Source organism: Garra rufa, chromosome 4, assembly GCF_049309525.1.
Source record: "Garra rufa chromosome 4, GarRuf1.0, whole genome shotgun sequence".
NCBI lineage: Eukaryota > Metazoa > Chordata > Actinopteri > Cypriniformes > Cyprinidae > Garra > Garra rufa.
Genome location: NC_133364.1, coordinates 36,122,159 through 36,143,676, shown reverse-complemented (window position 1 = coordinate 36,143,676; position 21,518 = coordinate 36,122,159). Strand labels below are relative to the sequence as shown.

The 21,518-nt window shown below is 36.8% G+C and overlaps 1 protein-coding gene across 1 annotated transcript; it reads left to right on the top strand.

Annotated features, from left to right (window-relative positions):
- Positions 1-208: 208 nt before the first annotated feature.
- Positions 209-4,556, top strand: LOC141332909 (guanylate-binding protein 4-like). Its single transcript, XM_073837871.1, has 9 exons — positions 209-400; positions 475-602; positions 778-887; positions 1,798-1,988; positions 2,187-2,429; positions 2,526-2,806; positions 3,251-3,463; positions 3,565-3,667; positions 4,114-4,556. Exons 1-9 carry the CDS (start codon positions 226-228, stop codon positions 4,554-4,556), a joined length of 1,887 nt encoding a protein of 628 aa, XP_073693972.1. The 5' UTR covers positions 209-225.
- The last annotated feature ends 16,962 nt before the right edge of the window (positions 4,557-21,518 follow it).

The following is a 21,518-nucleotide window of genomic DNA, read 5'->3' as shown; positions in this document are numbered from 1 at the left end:
GTTGTGTGTGATGGGACAGGTGTGTGTGATTAGGAGGGAAGAAGGGAGATAGTCACCTCTGGTGGAGAAGGGGAAACACCGCAGCCCAGACTCCTGACAGGGATGGTGTGGATTTTTTTAATAATGTACGTCTTACATGGGTTTCCTACTGCATATTTCAGAAAGACATACCTTAATACCCGTGTTTAAAATGTGCGTATCTGTGCAGATTTGTCTCCAGTGACCATGGATAAACCAGTGTGCCTCATTGACACAGACTCAGATGGGAAGCTGTGTGTGCAGCAGTCAGCGCTGCAGATCCTAGAGCAGATCCAGCAGCCGGTGGTGGTGGTGTCTGTGGTGGGGCTCTACCGGACCGGGAAGTCCTACCTAATGAACCGTCTCGCTGGAAAACAAACAGGTTAGCAATCATTGCAAACATCATACAACTCAAGTGAATGACATTACATCCACAAAATTCATTGTCATTATTAGGGTTTGCGCTGGGCAGCACAGTTGAGTCCAAGACAAAGGGCATCTGGATGTGGTGTGTGCCCCATCCCACTAAAGCAGAAACCATGCTAGTGCTGCTGGACACCGAGGGACTCGGAGACGTGGATAAGGTGACATGACAAGAAAACTACCAAGAAAACACAACTAGCATTATAAGCAGTTTTATGAGTCCAAGAATACTTTCACTTTCAAAGCAGGGATAATGCACAAACAAGTTAAATGAGTAAATTATTAAAGATGGAGAACTTCTGAATAAATGTATATATATATATTTCTTTCTCACAGGGAGACCCAAAACATGACACCCACATCTTCTGTTTGGCTGTGTTACTCAGCAGCACTCTAGTGTACAACAGTCGAGGGACGATTGACAACAAGGCTGTAATGGATCTGCAGTATCCTTTTGACCATTTATAGATACCTAAATATACCTGTGTGTGTGTGTGTGTGTGTGTGTGTGTGTGTGTGTGTGTGTGTGTGTGTGTGTGTGTGTGTGTGTGTGTGTGTGTGTGTGCAGCATTAAAAATGGTAACAGTTATTATAAGGCATTGATTACTATGCTTTGACACATTATTTTGTCCCAAATACAATCACTTAAATTTGTTTAATTAAAAATGATATGCATTTCAATAGGTCATACATATACGTTTTTATTCACTATCTGCCTTAACATTCCTGTATAATACATAATGTGTCAATGAATTGAGAAATCATTGAGCACTTTTTTATTCCATGTGCAACTTCAACTTGATGCAGTGAATAATACAGAATACAGCATGTGCTGGTATGCATCCACACATATAGCAAAACCCAACTCTAAGCCTTGTTGTGTTCACTACAAAAGTAGATAGTGACTTTTAGCTGTACATCTCCTGCTCCACTCATTTTTGATTCTGTGGAGTCAGCAGGAATGCTTACCTCAACGGTTCATGAATTCTTTCATATTACACTTACATTTTTCATCAAAATTTGAAGCGTTTTTTTAAATATTTATAATACTTAGAACTTAATTCAAATACATGTATCATGCATTTATTAACAATGGACCCCAATTTTTATTCCAGAATTATACAAATAGAACTGTAAATTCAGTCACACTGTTAGATTATATTCAAAGTAACAACTTTACATTATTTATTTAGTTATTTACTGTCGTGTTTTAAGTCCACATGTAATCATAAGTCAAACTGAAAAGTATTGGTGTTGTGAATTTGCTAATCAGCTCATGGAATTACACATTTTTTTTGTTAGACTATGCATCAGGAGTTGCAGCTGCTTTGTGCTCATGCCTGAACAAACGGTCAGATATGTTACTGAACTAACAGAGTGCATCAAGGTAAAATCATCAGATGAGGATGCTGACCATTCAACCGAGTTTGTGAAGTTCTTCCCTATTTTCATCTGGGCTGTGAGAGACTTCACACTGAAGCTAAAGATCGATGACAAAGATGTAACAGAGGATGAATACCTAGAGTTTGCTCTGAAGCTGAAACGAGGTAATTTAAAAATACTGCAAAAGGTTATTTGAAGAGTCCTTATAATCACTAATACAACTAGTTCCTGTTACTGTAATTGTTTTGGTATTTAAGCTTACTATTTCCTATGTCTCAGCATCTTAACCAGCTACACTCCTACAGCAGACATGCTCTTCTCTAAAATTGAGAGCAGCTAGAAAATGTGCTCTTCTTTTCTAGGCACTTCAAGAAATGTGGTGGAGTACAACTTTCCCAGGGAGTGCATCCAAAAATACTTTCCTTCCAGGAAGTGCTTCACTTTCCTCTCGCCAACTACCCCGGACAAAATGTCTTGCCTTGAGTGCTTAGATCCTGCTGACCTTTCCTCTGAGTTCCTGAAGGTCACAGATAATTTCTGCAAGCTTGTCTTTCATGACAGCCCTGTGAAGAAGCTGAAAGATGGATACACGGTCACTGGAAGAGGTGATTCGAATTTGAAAAGTTTGCATGTGCATACAGAAAACTATCTATCAATACCTTTATCAATAACTCTGTGTTTAATTCTTTCTTTCTCTGAAGCTCTGGGTCATCTGGCAAAAATGTATGTGGACACCATCTCCAGTGGTTCTGTGCCATGTATGGACAACGCTGTGATCGCCATGGCAAAGATTGAGAATGAGGCTGCAGTGAAGGAGGGTCTTCAGGTTTACCAAAGTGGAATGGAGAAGCTGACGGAGTCCTTCCCTCTGAAATTGAAGGATTTGTCCTCAGAACACCAACACTTTAGCAACACGGCAACACGAGCCTTCATGAAGTGTTCCTTCAAGGACACTGATGGGCAGTACCTGAAATCTCTAGAGGTAGGCAGTGTCAGTTCAATTAGGATGATGGTGAATTATTGAATCAGTAACACCAGCTGATGAAAAAAAAAATTGGTGTTTCTGAACACATTTAGCACAAAGTTATTAAGAGATGTTACAGACAGCTGAAATTGCCTCTCATTTATAATAAAATGGAAAATCTCTCAGGTTAAATGCTTGGCATTGGCTGTTGAAAGCTGTTAAAAGGGCACTTGAAGAACATTTATTGTCTGAAGGATGCATGCACAGAAATACCTGAACCATGGCAAGGGAACACAGTGTCCTCTTTTAAGGTAAACATGGTTACATGCATAACTCGAGACATTCCCTTTCGAATGGGAACTTGCACTTGCATTTAAGTCAGATTATGTGAGTGATAGCACATCATCAGCATTCAGCAGCTCATATACCTTTCTGCTACTGATTTGCTACGTTATGTTTTAGGAAAATATCAATAAACGCTTTGATGAATACCTGTGCCAAAACGAGCAAGCTTCAAAGAGAAGATGTGAGGATCTCCTGTCATCCCTCTCTGCACCAATGAAGGAAACTCTTGAGAAGGGCTCCTTTACCAAATCTGGTGGCTATGATCTCTTCTGCAAACATCTGGAGGACATTAAGACTAAATATAACAGCCAGACCAATAATGAAGTCAAGGTTATGCCCTTATTCACAACATCACAAGACATGACCACTCCTACCATTATCATTTTTACCACATAATATTATTTTCTTTCTGTACATGTGTATGTCAATAGGCTGAAGAGGTCCTAGAGGAGTTCCTGAAGCAGAAGTCTGTGGATTCTAAAGCCATTCAGCAGGCTGACAAGAAACTGACTGAGAAGCAGAAAAAGATTAACGGTAAGCATTTTAAGTAATAAAATACCAATTTCCCTGTTTGTCAAATCCTACTAGGTTCCTTGTGAAAAAATTGTGCTTTAAGGTTCAGGTACTTGTGAGTGTGTTTCTGCACATGAAGGACAAGACATGAACAGAGTGATGTAACCACCAAACACGGCTACAAGTAGCACCAAATGGTAGAAGCAGTTTCAAGGGTCCAGGAATAGTTTAACTTTCAGAGCACAAATAATCTTATTCAGACCACATCTTTAGTCCAGGGTTTAGGTTCCAGAGGGGTTACTTATGCTACTATTATTGCAAATAAAGATCAGTGTGATAAAGACCAATACTTGTAACTTTACAGTTTTAAAGTAAAATACAGCCCTTAAATATATCATGATTTGTGTGTTTTCTCTGTCTTTAAAGCATCTGTTTTCTTTTTTCTCTTTTTGCCAATAAATGAGCAGAGGGAAAAGAGAAAGCCGTCCTTCTGAAGCAGGAAATTAAAGCTAAAGAGGAGAAGCAGCGACAACTAGAAGAGAAGATGGAAACAGAGAGACAGATTAATGAAGAAAGGATGAGGCAGATGAAGAAGAAGATGGATGAAGAGATCAGGCTTCAGAAAGAGGAGACTGAGCGTGCCATAGAGAGTAAACTGAGGGAGAAGACTGATCTGCTGGAGAAGGGCTTTAAGGAGAAGGCAGAGATGATGAGCAAAGAGATTGAAGAGTTCAAGAGACAGAGCACTGAAGCTGAAACTTACAGAAATAAAGAGTTGGCACTGATGTTAGAAAACTCCAACAAGAGACATGAGGAAACCATGGCTATGATGATGGAGCAGCACAGAGAACAGATGATGGCCATACAGAAAATGAATCAACGCTCTTCAGCTGATTGTTGCATCTCATGATCTGTCTTCTCAGAACGTTCCCAGTAGGTTCCCAGAACGTTCCCCTAACCTAAAGTGAACGTTCTATTTACGTAAAGAAAACTTTCCTGGCTAATCAATAGGGAACTTTCTATTTATGTTCCTAGAAGGTTCCCTTAAAATTCTCTGATGGTTCCCAGTACGTTCTCCTAACCTCTTCACTCCGATTTGACTTTAACTAGAATAACACTACATTAGTTTCTTACCACTGAATTAACGATGATGTGCTTCCCTCTTTTGGTCAGTTCTCTTCTATTAGACGTGTTAAATCTCCCTAAAACAGCAATATTTACTCTCGTATATATATTAATTATAAGTAATTATCCATTAAAGAGATCAATCAACAAATGTTAGTCAGTCAGTAAAACGTAATGACGTTAATATATAAATTTACGCGAGCGCGCTGCTTAAAGTTGAGGACAGGAGAAAGCGCATGCAGATCAAAGGAGTGCAGTAAAGAAATAAACCCAGTGTTTATAATGTGTTTTTCAGACACTTAACCTTGGCTTATTTTAGCTATAAAATTTGAATTATATTATCATTATAAATGTCAGGATTAAGTTGTGTTTTTGTCATGTTTTCCTAGTGTTTTTCCCCCCATGTTTCCTATTCAAATGGTTTAGTCCTTGTCTCCCCCTTTTGGTTCATGTTCTTTTGGTTCAGTCATGCCCATATTTGTATTTCCCCCTCGTCATCCTGTTATGTCGTTCGTAACCACGCCTTGTTTTCTGTGTATTTAAGTCTGTGTCTGTTCACACCAGGGCTCTGAACCGGTTCAAGGAACGAAAACGAAAAACGAAAACAAATGACATTGAACAGGAACAAAAACGAAATCAATTTTAATCGTTCTGAACAGAAACGGAAACAGAAATTCCAAATTAACCGGTTAATAACGGTATTTTTATCGTTCTCTTTATTATATCAATTTGGCAGACCAAAAACATGAATCCAAATTGTGTGCGCAAATGCGACGGCGACGCATACACCGTGAAATGCCCGCGAAGCAGACGTCATAAGCAGAGCCCTTGCTGATGCGACGAGCTTAAGGTTACAAAGCACCTGGCTGTTTCATGTGCATAGGTATGTTTAAGTTTAAGTTATTGTAGCCTAATTAAAACTTGTAGTTAAAATTATGCATTACGTTTTCTTTTGCTTTTATGAATTAAATGTAAAAGCATAACTAACTGAAGTTCTGTTTTGTTTGAGTGAAAATAGCCTATAATAGGCTATATTAGGTAAGGAATATGCCATAGCCAGCTATGAGGTCACCGAGGTCTGGACCTCGGTCATTTTTGTATATTAAAAAATAAAATGCCAAGCTCTCTGAAAGATTTTTTAGCCATTTAAACCACCTCATATCACATGAGTGTTTGCAATTCATGTTGCTGCGAGAAGCTAGCGGAGAGAACGGCGCTTGAGAGTGCGTGTGCAGCCTCCGTTTGTTGCCAGATCCATCTATTATTTCTTTCTTTTTGTAATTGCTTGTTTTTCGTAGCAATATCTGGCAACATTGTACATTCATAAAAAAATATTTTAGACAATCTGTAACTTAATTGCTGACAGGAAGATACCACAATCGGTACGACAAACGCAGCGATCATCGTTAATATCTGAAAGAAATGTATAACACTATCAAAAACAATAGCATAATACAAATTTGTTTGTTACAGAATGAAATAGGCTACTATGCGTATAACGTTATATACGTTACCGTTACTGGCCAGCAGGAAGACGTCTCATGCTCTTTAGTTTACGTTAAGTCATCAAAAAACATTAATTAAAGCGGTGTTTCTCAACTGGTGTGCAGTCAAAGAAACAACAAACATAATTCTGTTTTTTTCTGACGCTAGGCTATATGTAGTGCATTTGAGGGTGCTATTATAGCAACATTTTTCAACACCTCACTTTGGACCTCACTAATTTTCAAACTACGGCCTTCCAGGTGAACTCGTTTACTTTCGGTTTTAAAGACAAGAAGTTCAAATGACACGAACACGGAATTTGGTTTAATCATTTGTAAACATAATGCCAAACATGTTATTAAAAGGCACACACTATCTATTTATCTATCTATCTATCTATTGCGCCGTGTAATAAAATAACGTTTATTAACCAATATTTTTTCTAGAAAACCGTTTTGGGGACGTATTGTTTAATGAGGAACGCAAGAACAGAAACGTTATAATATCGATTCTGCTCGGAGTGAACCGAATGGATTTTTTTTTTTTTTTTCGTTTTTAAGCCCTGGTTCACACCCCAGTGACCGTCGATAAACGTTACTGGTTTGTTTGCTCCATGTTCTTTTCTTAAATAAATACCAGTGTTTATTTTACTCCGGTTTCTGCCTCTCCATCTACACTCCTCATCCTGCTATATTGTGACAATAATGCGATTTGACCACTTTGATGTCATTTATTAAAAGCTTATTTCGGACATGAGATTCTTGTTTGTTTATGATGAAAAACATATACATTTTAGCATTAGAATAATCGGAGTCATCTGCCAAGTTTTAATTAGTTTACATGGTAATGACTGCTAAAAATACCCTGCAGGGAATCGCCCATAGCAGCAAACTAGATTAAAGTGATTCTTACGTTTTAAATATGGATACTTTTCTTACAAAATCACATCTGATCGCTAATAGAGGCTTTTACAGACCGCCCTGGAGCCATGTGAGACACTTTTTTATTATGGATCGACTTGTTTTGGACTGATGGAGAGAAAAACTTGTCTATGCTGTTTAGTTCTAAAGCTTGGTAGAGCCAGGATTGTTTTTAATGTAACTCTGATTGCATTCGTCTGAAAGAAGGAAGTCATATACACATAGGATGCATGAAGGGTGAGTAAATAAAACACTACAGTATTGTTGGTCCTATCATCAGCCTGCGAGATCGCCGATACGTGATATTATCATTATTGTGCTAATGTATTTATTATTTATATGCCCGAAACCATAAGGCTAGTGAAGCTATCTACACTGTATGATGAATAAATCTCTTATCACACAATGCACATGTCTACGGTGAGGCTTCGACGCATACATGGATGATCCCTAGTCACTAAAATACATTATGCACCCTCTAGTGGTGTGGAAGAAAATCACAACCCAAAAATGGCTCCTACAGCGGGAATAGATGTAGGTGTTTTCATAATGCCTGATGGAGATGATGTCTTTGACTACTCTGTGGTGCTGGAGGAACACATTGTCCTGAGAAGATGTCAAAGACCACCCTAATGCTGTATCTCTACTAGTTGGGCTGACTTTTACGCTTAATATCTATCACCCTGAAAAACTACACTACACAACTGAGGTCATTCAAAAGATTTTCATTGACCTTGGAGGTGATCAGTGTTCTGTGAAGGCGCATGGACTGAAAAATAAACTCCTTTGCAAAACTGTGTAGTTCCTAACTGAAAAGTATATGTTGTGCATTATTTGCCTTGTGGATTTCTGGCTGTTGTGTTTTCAAACAATGAATGTTCAATTATTTTGTCTTGACGTGGTTCTTTATGCACGGCCAATTTATGTAACTGACCATAAAAACACCTTGTTTGATTTTAGACACTTTTATACTGTTTATATAGTATTGCTGTGCATGCAGTACATCGCTATGCTTCATACAGTATCGCTAAAGAATTGAACTTGTTTAAGTGGGAAAGCAACCCACATCAAACTAAAAATATCAACATTGTTTTGGTCCAGACCAAAGCAAGTAAACTAGCAGACGTTCCTGCTGTGAATGCACCCTTAGTTAAGACAGCTTCACATTTTAAGTTTACTAAACTTAACCCTGATAGCAAACAAACATCTCGGAAACGTCTATATGAAGTTTGCATTTACATCTGTAAGACGTAGTTTGCTCGTCTGCAATACGTCTATGGGAGGTTTCCTATCAGATGTCAAATCCCAGATAGCACACGTACGTCTGCAAGATGTCTGTTAAAGATCTTTTGATCTGGAAAGCATCTGATGTGTATAAATATCTGGCAGACGTCTGTAAAATGTCAGTTTTACATTCATTCAAATTAATAAACATCTTAAAGACATCTAATAGACATCTATTTGACATCTGATAGGAAACGTCCAATAGACGTATTGCAGATGAGCAAACTACGTCTTGCAGATGTCAAATAGACGTCTCCAAGATGTCCATGTGCTATCAGGGTTTGAATGCACATTTTTATATATAATATATATATATATATATATATATATATATATATATATAGCCTATTCTAATATCATAATTTATCTGATGTTTACTTTGAATAGTTTGAACTCCAAATAAACAGAACTCAAAAATAATAAAAATACAGCAAATCTACTCATTCTGCATATTCATTCTCAATCATTTGGTATATTATAAGATTAACTACTATAACTAAATACATAAGTAAGTTAAAGCAGCCTTTAATTAAATAAATAAACGCATGTAGAAAATATATTACATTCTTTTTTTTACGTTTTTATTTAGCTAGTTAGCTTCCCAAACATGCTTGTTTTGCCTTTTTAGACAGAATCTCACATATTTGTGTGAGCGTCATGAATTTAAATATTTCACCAAAAATAAAACTACATCCGCCGCGTCTCCACTTTCTGCATTTTTCGAAATAGCGACTCCTCTCCTGGAGCCTGAGGTGTCCATGGTATGCCTACTGCAGAATTCGGGCGGAAGTAGTAGGTCATCTGGGTACTTCTCGCCTACTGTATTTCGAATACTATGAATTCGGACATACTACTCGCCTCACATACTGTTTTTCGCATTCTATATAGTAAGGAAGTATGCGATTTCTGATGCAGCATCAGTGATTCGAATCGCTGATTGACAACATCTGCTGCTCAAAACACTGTTAAATGTAACGAGAACAATAAACGTGTATCAATGACAACTCTTGCAAAGTAATAGCGAATGTCTTCAAGAAAGTGGAATCTAATACTAATGATTACCAATCAAAACTAAATAGTGAGTCAAATTTATTTTTTCATTATCATTATTATTATTAGTATTATTATTAAGTTGGCTTGAGAGAGCCAACTTACTGATATTCTATTTAAACTTATTATTATTAAGTTGGCTTGAGAGAGCCAACTTACTGATATTCTATTTAAACTTATTATTATGTTGGCTTGGAGAAGCCAACATATTGTTATGCTATTTTAACTTATTATGTTGGCTTGGAGAGCCAACATACTGTTATGCTATTTAAACTTATTATGTTGGCTTGGAGAAGCCAACATATTGTTATGCTATTTAAACTTATTATGTTGGCTTGGAGAAGCCAACATATTGTTATGCTATTTAAACTTATTATGTTGGCTTGGAGAGCCAACATACTGTTATGCTATTTAAACTTATTATGTTGGCTTGGAGAGCCAACATACTGTTATGCTATTTAAACTTATTATTATGTTGGCTTGGAGAGCCAACATACTGTTATGCTATTTAAACTTATTATGTTGGCTTGGAGAAGCCAACATATTGTTATGCTATTTAAACTTATTATGTTGGCTTGGAGAGCCAACATACTGTTATGCTATTTAAACTTATTATGTTGGCTTGGAGAAGCCAACATATTGTTATGCTATTTAAACTTATTATGTTGGCTTGGAGAAGCCAACATATTGTTATGCTATTTAAACTTATTATTATGTTGGCTTGGAGAGCCAACATACTGTTATGCTATTTAAACTTATTATTATTATTATTATTATTATTAAAATTCTTCTGAGACTAAAATTCTATACGCTACTCCTCCTAGAGCTTTAAGGCTACAAGCCCCAAACTCGGCGGAGCCCTGGGCCCTGGTCACCAAAGTGTTGCTATATCTTTTTGGAATGATCAGACTTACAGTTGATTTAATATTAATTTTTTTACATGAAAAATTTCTATGGGATTTCAATGGGCTGAGAAAAAATGCGCCATCTAAAGGCGCAATACCTCTCCACTGAAGAGGCGGGATTCAAACCTCTTACTTACAGTCACTCTGAAATCGGTGGAAATACAAATAAATACCGCCTTAAAAATTCAAATATTAAAGCGATTTAACTCTAAATACCCATTAGAACATATCAACAGCTAAATTCAGTGGTTTGTGAGTAGTTCTTGTAAGAGAAAAGCTCGCACCCTTCAGCGCTTATACAAGCCGTCAGCACTAGGCTTCTCTCTCTCGACATGTGCTCACAAACAACATAAATTGCACGAATTAGAACGCCTTTAAAGTAAATATATTTCAGCGATTTGTTTGTAAATACCCATTAGAACACATCAACAAATCATGCCTTTTGAGATCTGTTTTATTTCAAAGTTAAAGCACTGTCTTCAGCAAATGTGTTATACAGACGAGCTTTCACGGATCGGAGCTAACCTGACTGAGAATTATACATGACTGCACGTCTTTTAAAAGCATTTAAATAAAAACAATCCAGCGATCCAACACAATCAATATACAAGAATATTTTAAAGAACTACATTAGCTGCAAATGAGCTGTTCAATAGGTTTCACTAGATGTTACATTCATTTGCACGTCTTTTAAAGGTATTTTAATACAAACACTCCGGCGATTCAACACAATAATAGTTCAGTCATATAATAAAAAGTTTAAATGCTTGCTTATTTCTGCTTTTCGGCTCAACCGCACGGCAACGCAACGCGGCTTTGAAGCAGGCATCACTTATTCCAGTATGGCAAGCCCTTTTAACCTAAAATACACATATTAATCCAATATGGTGTTCTGGGCTGGCCCTTTTGCCCGAAGCCTGCCTGGTTTGCTTCTCCAAGCCAACATTTAAAGTTTGTCATCGAACTTTAGCTTCTAGTTATTATTATATGTTATTATTCTTATGACCTAAGAAAATTTCTGACAGCTACTCCTCCGAGGCCTTTGAAGCCACAAGGCCCAAACTTGGCAGAGACCTGGGCCCTTGTCCCGAAAGAGTTGCTATATCTATTTGGACTGATCAGATGTACAGTTGATTTATTATTAATTTTTGAAAATGACATATTTCCCAATGAATTACATGGGCTGAGAAAAAATGCGCCCTCTAGCAGTAATACCTCTCGACTGAAGAGGCGGGACTCAAACCTCTTACTTACAGTCACTCTGAAATCGGTGGAAATACAAATAAATATCACCTTAAAAACTTAATTATTACAGCGATTTAACTCTAAATACCCATTACAACACATCAACAGCTAAATCAGTTTGTGATCTGTTTTATTTCAAAGTTGAAGCACTGTCTTCAGCAAATGTGTTACACAGACGAGCTTCACGGTTCGGAGCTAACTTACCCGACTAAGAATTATACATGACTGAACGTCTTTTAAAAGCATTTAAATAAAAACACTCCAGCGATTGTACACAATAAATATAGAAGAATATTTTAAAGAGCCGCATTGAATGCAAATGACCTGTTTCAAAGGTTTTTAATAACGAACATGAGATGTACGGCTGCATATCCGTCTGTGTCAACAAATGATTCATTTGCACGTCTTTTAAAGGTAATCAAATAAAAAAATTCCAGCGATTGCACACAATAAATATAGAAGAATATTTTAAAGAGCTGCATTGAGTGCAAATGAGCTGTTTCATAGATTTAACTAACATTGGATGCACTGCTCAGTTCTTCGTCTGCATCATCAAAGACATCATGTGCACGTCTTTTAAAGGTATTTAATTACAAACACTCCAGCGATTAAACACAATAAATATAGAATATTTTAAAGAGCTACATTGGGTGTAAATGAGCTATTTCAAACGTTTCTCTAACGAACATCAGATGTATGGCTTTATTATCAGTCTGTCAACAAATACATCATTTGCACGTCTTTTAAAGGCATTTAAATAAAAACACTCCAGCGATTGCACACAATAAATATAGAAGAATATTTTAAAGACCTACATTGGGTGCAAATGACGTTTTTCATAGGCTTAACTAACTAACATGAGATGCACGGCTGCATTTATGTGTCTGTTAACAAAGACATCAAATTTGCACGTCTTTTAAAGGTATTTTAATACAAACACTCCAGCGATTCAACACAATAACAGTACAATCATATAATAAAAAGGTTAAATGCTTGCTTATTTCTGCTTTTCACCTCAACCGCACAGCAACGCGTCGTGGCTTTGAAGCAGGCGCTGCACGAATCTTAAGATATGGCAAGCCGTTTTAACCTAAAATCCACACACAATCCTCTATGGCAAGCTGTTTTAGCCTAAAATATACTAAGCATTTCTTGTCGTACTGCCATTTTTGCTAGCAACAATTCCATTAGAGAGTTCTAAGTGTTCTGGGCTGGCCCTTTTGCCCCAAGGCTGCCCGGTTTGGCTCTCCAAGCCAACATTTAAAGTTTGTCATCGAACTTTAGCTTCTAGTTATGTTGGCTTGGAGAGCCAACATACTGTTATGCTATTTAAACTTATTATTATTATTATATTTTATTATTCTTATGACCTACAGAAATTTCTGACAGCTACTCCTCCGAGGCCTTTGAAGCCACAAGGCCCAAACTTGGCAGAGACCTGGGCCCTTGTCCCGAAAGAGTTGCTATATCTATTTGGACTGATCAGATGTACAGTTGATTTATTATTAATTTTTGAATATGACAAACTTCCCAATGAATTACATGGGCTGAGAAAAAATGCGCCCTCTAACAGTAATACCTCTCGACTGAAGAGGCGGGACTCAAACCTCTTACTTACAGTCACTCTGAAATCCGTGGAAATACAAATAAATATCGCCTTAAAAATGTCATTATTACAGCGATTTAACTCTAAATACCCATTAGAACATATCAACAGCTAAATTCAGTGGTTTGTGAGTAGTTCTTGTAAAAGAAAAGCTCGCACCCTTCAGCGCTTATACAAGCCGTCAGCACTAGGCTACTCTCTCTCTACATGTGCTCGCAAACAACATAAATTGCACGAATTAGAACGCCTTTAAAATAAATATATTTCAGCGATTTGTTTGTAAATACCCATTAGAACACATCAACAAATCAGCCTTTTGTGATCTGTTTTATTTCAAAGTTAAAGCACTGTCTTCAGCAAATTTATACAGACGAGCTTTCACGGATCGGAGCTAACTTACCCGACTGAGAATTAAACATGACTGCACGTCTTTTAAAAGCATTTAAATAAAAACACTCCAGCGATCCAACACAATAAATATAAAATAATATTTTAAAGAACTACATTAGCTGCAAATGAGCTGTTCAATAGGTTTCACTAACGAACATGTTACCGAGCTGTGACTTACTTTCACTTTGATTTCGGTGGAAAATGCATATAAATAACGCCTTTAAAATTACAATACTCCAGCCATTTAATTGTAAATACCCATTAGAACACATCAAGACCTGAATTCAGCTGTTTGAGCGAATTTATTGAAACCCCGAAGCATTTCCTTCACCGCGTACAGATTGCTTTCAAAGAGTTTACATGGAGACGAACGACATAATTTGCACGAATTAGAACGCCTTTAAAATTACAATATTGCAGCGATTTAATTCAGTCCACCCATTAGAAAATATCAACAGCTAAATGCAGTTGTTAGTGAGCTTTTTTTTTTCATACAGAGAGCGCTGTGTTCAGCAGTGTGTTAGACATGAGCTCCGAGATGTCCGACTGAGAATTATACATGACTGCACGTCTTTTAAAGGCATTTAAATAAAAACACTCCAGCGATTCAACACAATAAATATAGAAGAATATTTTAAAGACCTACATTGGGTGCAAATGACTTTTTTCATAGGCTTAACTAACTAACATGAGATGCAGGGCTGCATTTATGTGTCTGTTAACAAAGACATCATTTGCACGTCTTTTAAAGGTATTTTAATACAAACACTCCAGCTATTCAACACAATAATAGTACAGTCATATAATAAAAAGGTTAAATGCTTGCTTATTGCAACCGCACGGCAACGCGACGCGGCTTTGAAGCAGGCGCTCATCACATATTCCAGTATGGCAAGCCGTTTTAACCTAAAATACACATTAATCCACTATGGCAAGCTGTTTTAGCCTAAAATATACTAAGCATTACTTATAGCATTTTTACTAGCAACAATTCAATTACAGAGCTCTAAGTGTTCTGGGCTGGCCCTTTTGCCCGAAGGCTGCCCAATTTGGCTCTCCAAGCCAACATTTAAAGTTTGTCATCGAACTTTAGCTTCTAGTTATTATTAAACTTCTTCTGAGACTAAAATTCTATACGCTACTCCTCCTAGAGCTTTAAGGCTACAAGCCCCAAACTCGGCGGAGCCCTGGGCCCTGGTCACCAAAGTGTTGCTATATCTTTTTGGAATGATCAGACTTACAGTTGATTTAATATTAATTTTTTTACATGAAAAATTTCTATGGGATTTCAATGGGCTGAGAAAAAATGCGCCATCTAAAGGCGCAATACCTCTCCACTGAAGAGGCGGGACTCAAACCTCTTGCTTACAGTCACTCTGAAATCGGTGGAAATACAAATAAATACCGCCTTAAAAATTCAAATATTACAGCGATTTAACTCTAAATACCCATTAGAACATATCAACAGCTAAATTCAGTGGTTTGTGAGTAGTTCTTGTAAAAGAAAAGCTCTCACCCTTCAGCGCTTGTACAAGCCGTCAGCACTAGGCTTCTCTCTCTCTCGACATGTGCTCACAAACAACATAAATTGCACGAATTAGAACGCCTTTAAAATAAATATATTTCAGCGATTTGTTTGTAAATACTCATTAGAACACATCAACAAATCAGCCTTTTGTGATCTGTTTTATTTCAAAGTTAAAGCACTGTCTTCAGCAAATGTGTTATACAGACGAGCTTTCACGGCTCGGAGCTAACTTACCCGACTGAGAATTATGACTGCACGTCTTTTAAAAGCATTTAAATAAAAACACTCCAGCGATCCAACACAATAAATATACAAGAATATTTTAAAGAACTACCTTAGCTGCAAATGAGCTTTTCAGTTTCACAAACGAACATGTTACCGAGCTGAGACTTACTTTCACTTTGATTTCGGTGGAAAATGCATATAAATAACGCCTTTAAAATTACAATATTCCAGCCATTTAATTGTAAATACCCATTAGAACACATCAAGACCTGAATTCAGCTGTTTGAGCGAATTTATTGAAACCCCTAAGCATTTCCTTCACCGCGTACAGATTGCTTTCAACGAGTATACATGGAGACGAACGACATAATTTGCACAAATTTGACCGCCTTTAAAATTACATTATTGCAGCGATTTAATTCAGTCCACCCATTAGAAAATATCAACAGCTAAATGCAGTTGTTTGTGACTTTTTTTTTTTCATACAGAAAGCGCTGCATTCAGCAGTGTGTTAGACATGAGCTCCGAGATGTCCGACTGAGAATTATACATGACTGCACGTCTTTTAAAGGCATTTAAATAAAAACACTCCAGCGATTCAACACAATAAATATAGAAGAATTTTTTAAAGACCTGCATTGGGTGCAAATGACGTTTTTCATAGGCTTAACTAACATGAGGTGCACGGCTGCATTTATGTGTCTGTTAACAAAGACATCATTTGCACGTCTTTTAAAGGTATTTTAATACAAACACTCCAGCGATTAAACACAATAATAGTTCAGTCATATAATAAAAAGTTTAAATGCTTGCTTATTTCTGCTTTTCGGCTCAACCGCACGGCAACGCGACGCGGCTTTGAAGCAGGCGCTCATCACTTATTCCAGTATGGCAAGCCGTTTTAACCTAAAATACACAAATTAATCCACTATGGTGTTCTGGGCTGGCCCTTTTGCCCGAAGGCTGCCCAATTTGGCTCTCCAAGCCAACATTTAAAGTTTGTCATCGAACTTTAGCTTCTAGTTATTATTATTATTATTAAAATTCTTCTGAGACTAAAATTCTATACGCTACTCCTCCTAGGGCTTTAAGGCTACAAGCCCCAAACTCGGCGGAGCCCTGGGCCCTGGTCACCAAAGTGTTGCTATATCTTTTTGGAATGATCAGACTTACAGTTGATTTAATATTAATTTTTTTACATGAAAAATTTCTATGGGATTTCAATGGGCTGAGAAAAAATGCGCCATCTAAAGGCGCAATACCTCTCGACTGAAGAGGCGGGACTCAAACCTCTTGCTTACAGTCACTCTGAAATCGGTGGAAATACAAATAAATACCGCCTTAAAAATTCAAATATTACAGCGATTTAACTCTAAATACCCATTAGAACATATCAACAGCTAAATTCAGTGGTTTGTGAGTAGTTCTTGTAAAAGAAAAGCTCGCACCCTTCAGCGCTTATACAAGCCGTCAGCACTAGGCTTCTCTCTCTCTCGACATGTGCTCACAAACAACATAAATTGCACGAATTAGAACGCCTTTAAAATAAATATATTTCAGCGATTTGTTTGTAAATATCCATTAGAACACATCAACAAATCAGCCTTTTGTGATCTGTTTTATTTCAAAGTTAAAGCACTGTCTTCAGCAAATGTGTTATACAGACGAGCTTTCACGGATCGGAGCTAACCTGACTGAGAATTATACATGACTGCACGTCTTTTAAAAGCATTTAAATAAAAACACTCCAGCGATCCAACACAATAAATATACAAGAATATTTTAAAGAACTACATTAGCTGCAAATGAGCTGTTCAATAAGTTTCACTAACGAACATGTTACCGAGCTGAGACTTACTTTCACTTTGATTTCGGTGGAAAATGCATATAAATAACGCCTTTAAAATTACAATATTCCAGCCATTTAATTGTAAATACCCATTAGAAACACATCAAGACCTGAATTCAGCTGTTTGAGCGAATTTATTGAAACCCCTAAGCATTTCCTTCACCGCGTACAGATTGCTTTCAACGAGTTTACATGGATACGAACGACATAATTTGCACAAATTTGACCGCCTTTAAAATTACAATATTGCAGCGATTTAATTCAGTCCACCCATTAGAAAATATCAACAGCTAAATGCAGTTGTTTGTGACTATTTTTTTTTTTTCATACAGAAAGCGCTGCATTCAGCAGTGTGTTAGACATGAGCTCCGAGATGTCCGACTGAGAATTATACATGACTGCACGTCTTTTAAAGGCATTTAAATAAAAACACTCCAGCGATTCAACACAATAGATATAGAAGAATATTTTAAAGACCTGCATTGGGTGCAAATGACGTTTTTCATAGGCTTAACTAACATGAGATGCACGGCTGCATTTATGTGTCTGTTAACAAAGACATCATTTGCACGACTTTTAAAGGTATTTTAATACAAACACTCCGGCGATTCAACACAATAATAGTTCAGTCATATAATAAAAAGTTTAAATGCTTGCTTATTTCTGCTTTTCGGCTCAACCGCACGGCAACGCAACGCGGCTTTGAAGCAGGCATCACTTATTCCAGTATGGCAAGCCGTTTTAACCTAAAATACACATATTAATCCAATATGGTGTTCTGGGCTGGCCCTTTTGCCCGAAGCCTGCCCGGTTTGCTTCTCCAAGCCAACATTTAAAGTTTGTCATCGAACTTTAGCTTCTAGTTATTATTAAACTTCTTCTGAGACTAAAATTCTATACGCTACTCCTCCTAGAGCTTTAAGGCTACAAGCCCCAAACTCGGCGGAGCCCTGGGCCCTGGTCACGAAAGTGTTGCTATATCTTTTTGGAATGATCAGACTTACAGTTGATTTAATATTAATTTTTTTATATTAAAATTCCTAAAATTTCGCCCTCTAATGGAGCAATACCTCTCCACTGAATGGAAATATGTCCCATAGAATTGAATGGGCTGAGAAAAAGGCGCCCTCTAAAGGAGTAAATCCTCTCTACTCAACAGGAGATCGCTGAGCTCTGACCTACTTTCACTTTGACTTAGGTAGAAAATGCAAATAAATAACGCCTTTAAAATTAAAATATTCCAGCGATTTAATTGTAAATACCCATTAGAACACACCAAGACCTGAATTCAGCTATTTGAGCTAATTTATTCAAAACTCTAAGCATTTCCTTCACCGTGTACAGCTTCAGCACGTACTCTCTCTGTATATCTGCTCACAAACGACCTAATTTGCTCGAATTAGAACGCCTTTAAAATTAAAATATTACAGCGATTTAACTCTAAATACCCATTACAACACATCAACAGCTAAATCAGTTTGTGATCTGTTTTATTTCAAACTTGAAGCAGTGTCTTCAGCAAATGTATTACACAGACGAGCTTCTCGGAGCTAACTTACCCGACTGAGAATTATACATGACTGCACGTCTATTAAAAGCATTTAAATAAAAACACTCCAGCGATTGTACACAATAAATATAGAAGAATATTTTAAAGAGCTACATTGGGTGTAAATTAGCTATTTCAAACGTTTTACTAACGAACATGAGACCCAGCAAACATTTGGACGTGTATTGACCGTTGAAAAGACGTCCGTCCGACACGTCCCGTCATGGTTGAAAAATAGTTCCAAAATGGAAGTTGAACCGACGTCTTTTCTGGCCGTGAATTCCACGTCTTTTCTGGCCGTGAATTCCACGTCTCTTCAGCGCGTCCATGGACGTCAGAATTAGCCTTCTTCTGGATGTTTATATTGTGTGTTTATGCATAAGTGTAGGCATATAAGCCTGCATATAAAATAATCATACACTAATTGTGTTAAATCGTAAACAGGCGATTTTGACGTTTAAGCATCTAAACTTGACAAAGGTTCTAAAAAGGGCCAAAATCGGCCCAGTCATACCGAAACGTCTAGATTAGAACACGTTATAATCACGTGTAGATCAAACAACACATTACTTTACTTATACATTTAAGTACTTAATATAAATTAACTGCATCTGAATATAAGGTTAAGGTTTGATACATGCAATTATGCATAATTTATAGTTATTACAGTAACTACATGTAACAAGGTCACTGTAAAATAAAGTGTTATATTATTAACATTTTAGTAGTTCATTACTTACAAATGATCAAAGATAACGGGATGAACTAAAGTCACAATTTATTTATCACATTTATTTTTTGGTTTTAATACAAATTCACCTGGGAAACAGGAAAAATTAACATGTTCATCACGAAACAAATTCAGTTTCATAACTAAATTTAAGGAATTGAGCTGTCACAAATATCTCCCACATCTTTTTCACCCGAAAACTTATTTTTTATAACCCCCACCCCCCGCTCTTCCTGGAGCATGTTTTAGATGTTCAGCCATAGCGCCATCAATTTCCGATTCCGTTGAATTGGGGTTCCACCTTTTCACAGCATCTGAGGGAAGAAAATATGAATGTAAAAAGCAAAAAGTTAAACAAGCACTTATTTTTAAAGTGTTTTTATCTATCAAACTAATTGTACAATGCAGTCGAACAAGACTTTTCCCATCCATTTCATGAACATGAGCTTCTCTGAGATACCAAATGATTAGTCTTCAAAAAGTCTAAAAGTAATGTAGTGACACTCTTATGGAAATAAGATAATTTGTAATTATTTAAATTTGTCTAATTTTTAAACTGTGTGTCATGAATCAACATCTCAGAAAAATGTTATTCATTTCAAAACAAAGTGACGACTTAATTCGTGATGCAGGATGTTGATTTCATTCATGTCCACATATGAGAACACCGGGACTAAAACATGTTAATTATGCGTTTGGACATTTCTGATAAAAACAGGTCTTTTAAATAAGACACAAGGAACATACGATGTGTCACAAATTACCTTGTATTATATTATATAAAGGTGTAGCCTTGAATGCAGCCTTTTCCAGCTGGCCACCACCCTGCATGTTGAATTTTGCCATTAAGGCAATTGACATGATTCTGCGAAATAAACGATTCAGTCATAATATTAAAATGCATTGTAAGATCAGTATTACAAATTAGCAGTACTGTGCAGTTTGCCAATTGCATGCAGTGTTAAAACATACACTTTCACAACCACTCTCTATCATGTAATAAGTGCTCTATCCCTATCCAAAGTTTTTGTGACAAGTAATGACTCATTCATTTCTTACACTAACATTATGTTTTTATATCTTGTTTTAAGTCCTACGAACAACCTGATTTAGCACAGACATTACAACTTCAACACAAAAACAGGCAATTATATAAGTAGATATAGTGTGTGACAGAATTATAGTATTACCAAAGGTTGAGGTTATTATTGTGGATACTGTTACTATTGTCATTTTTTTCTGAAATACGACACAGCAAAACACACAAACAATGCTAGGTAAATACATACCTGTTCATACACAGTCTCTGACTGACATTCGGCCAACTCTGGACAGTTGCTGAACCTAAAAGTGACACCACAATCAAAATAATGTAATAATGTTTTGAAAAATCAAGAGCAAGACAGAATTGACAGCAAACAAAAACAATGGTATCGATATTGGCATTAGATTATCGATAAACAACTACTTGTACCTCTAATAAAAGATTTACAAACGGACTGTTTGCAAACTTTGCTTTAATGAATTTCCCATAAATGGCCTGCGTTTCAAACACCATATAATATTCCTTACTTGCTGATGGCATGGGGTAATTATCTGGTTCCACCTATTTGAAATTGTAAAACACCAAGGCAGGCTCCACTGTCCCCTCGGATTCTGAGCTGCTGTCCTCTTCCGCTAAGGCATCAACTCTTGCCCTTCGACATCTCCAGTTTCTTTGATAGTCAGAGGACATGTTTAGCAAATCTGAAATTACAAAATACTTTTAAAACACTTATTGAAGTCAGCCATGCTCAAATTAATTTACAGATTTCAGTGAATTGTTCCTGAGCTCCTCCTACAGTTTTAACATATCACAGTCTTTCATTGCATTTATTTTCAGAAATAAACTTTCAGAATGCTACATCTGAGTAGTACTTTTTAATTTAATTTTTAAACATGTTTAATCAACCGATGTGCTCTTATGTGCTGCATGTCATTG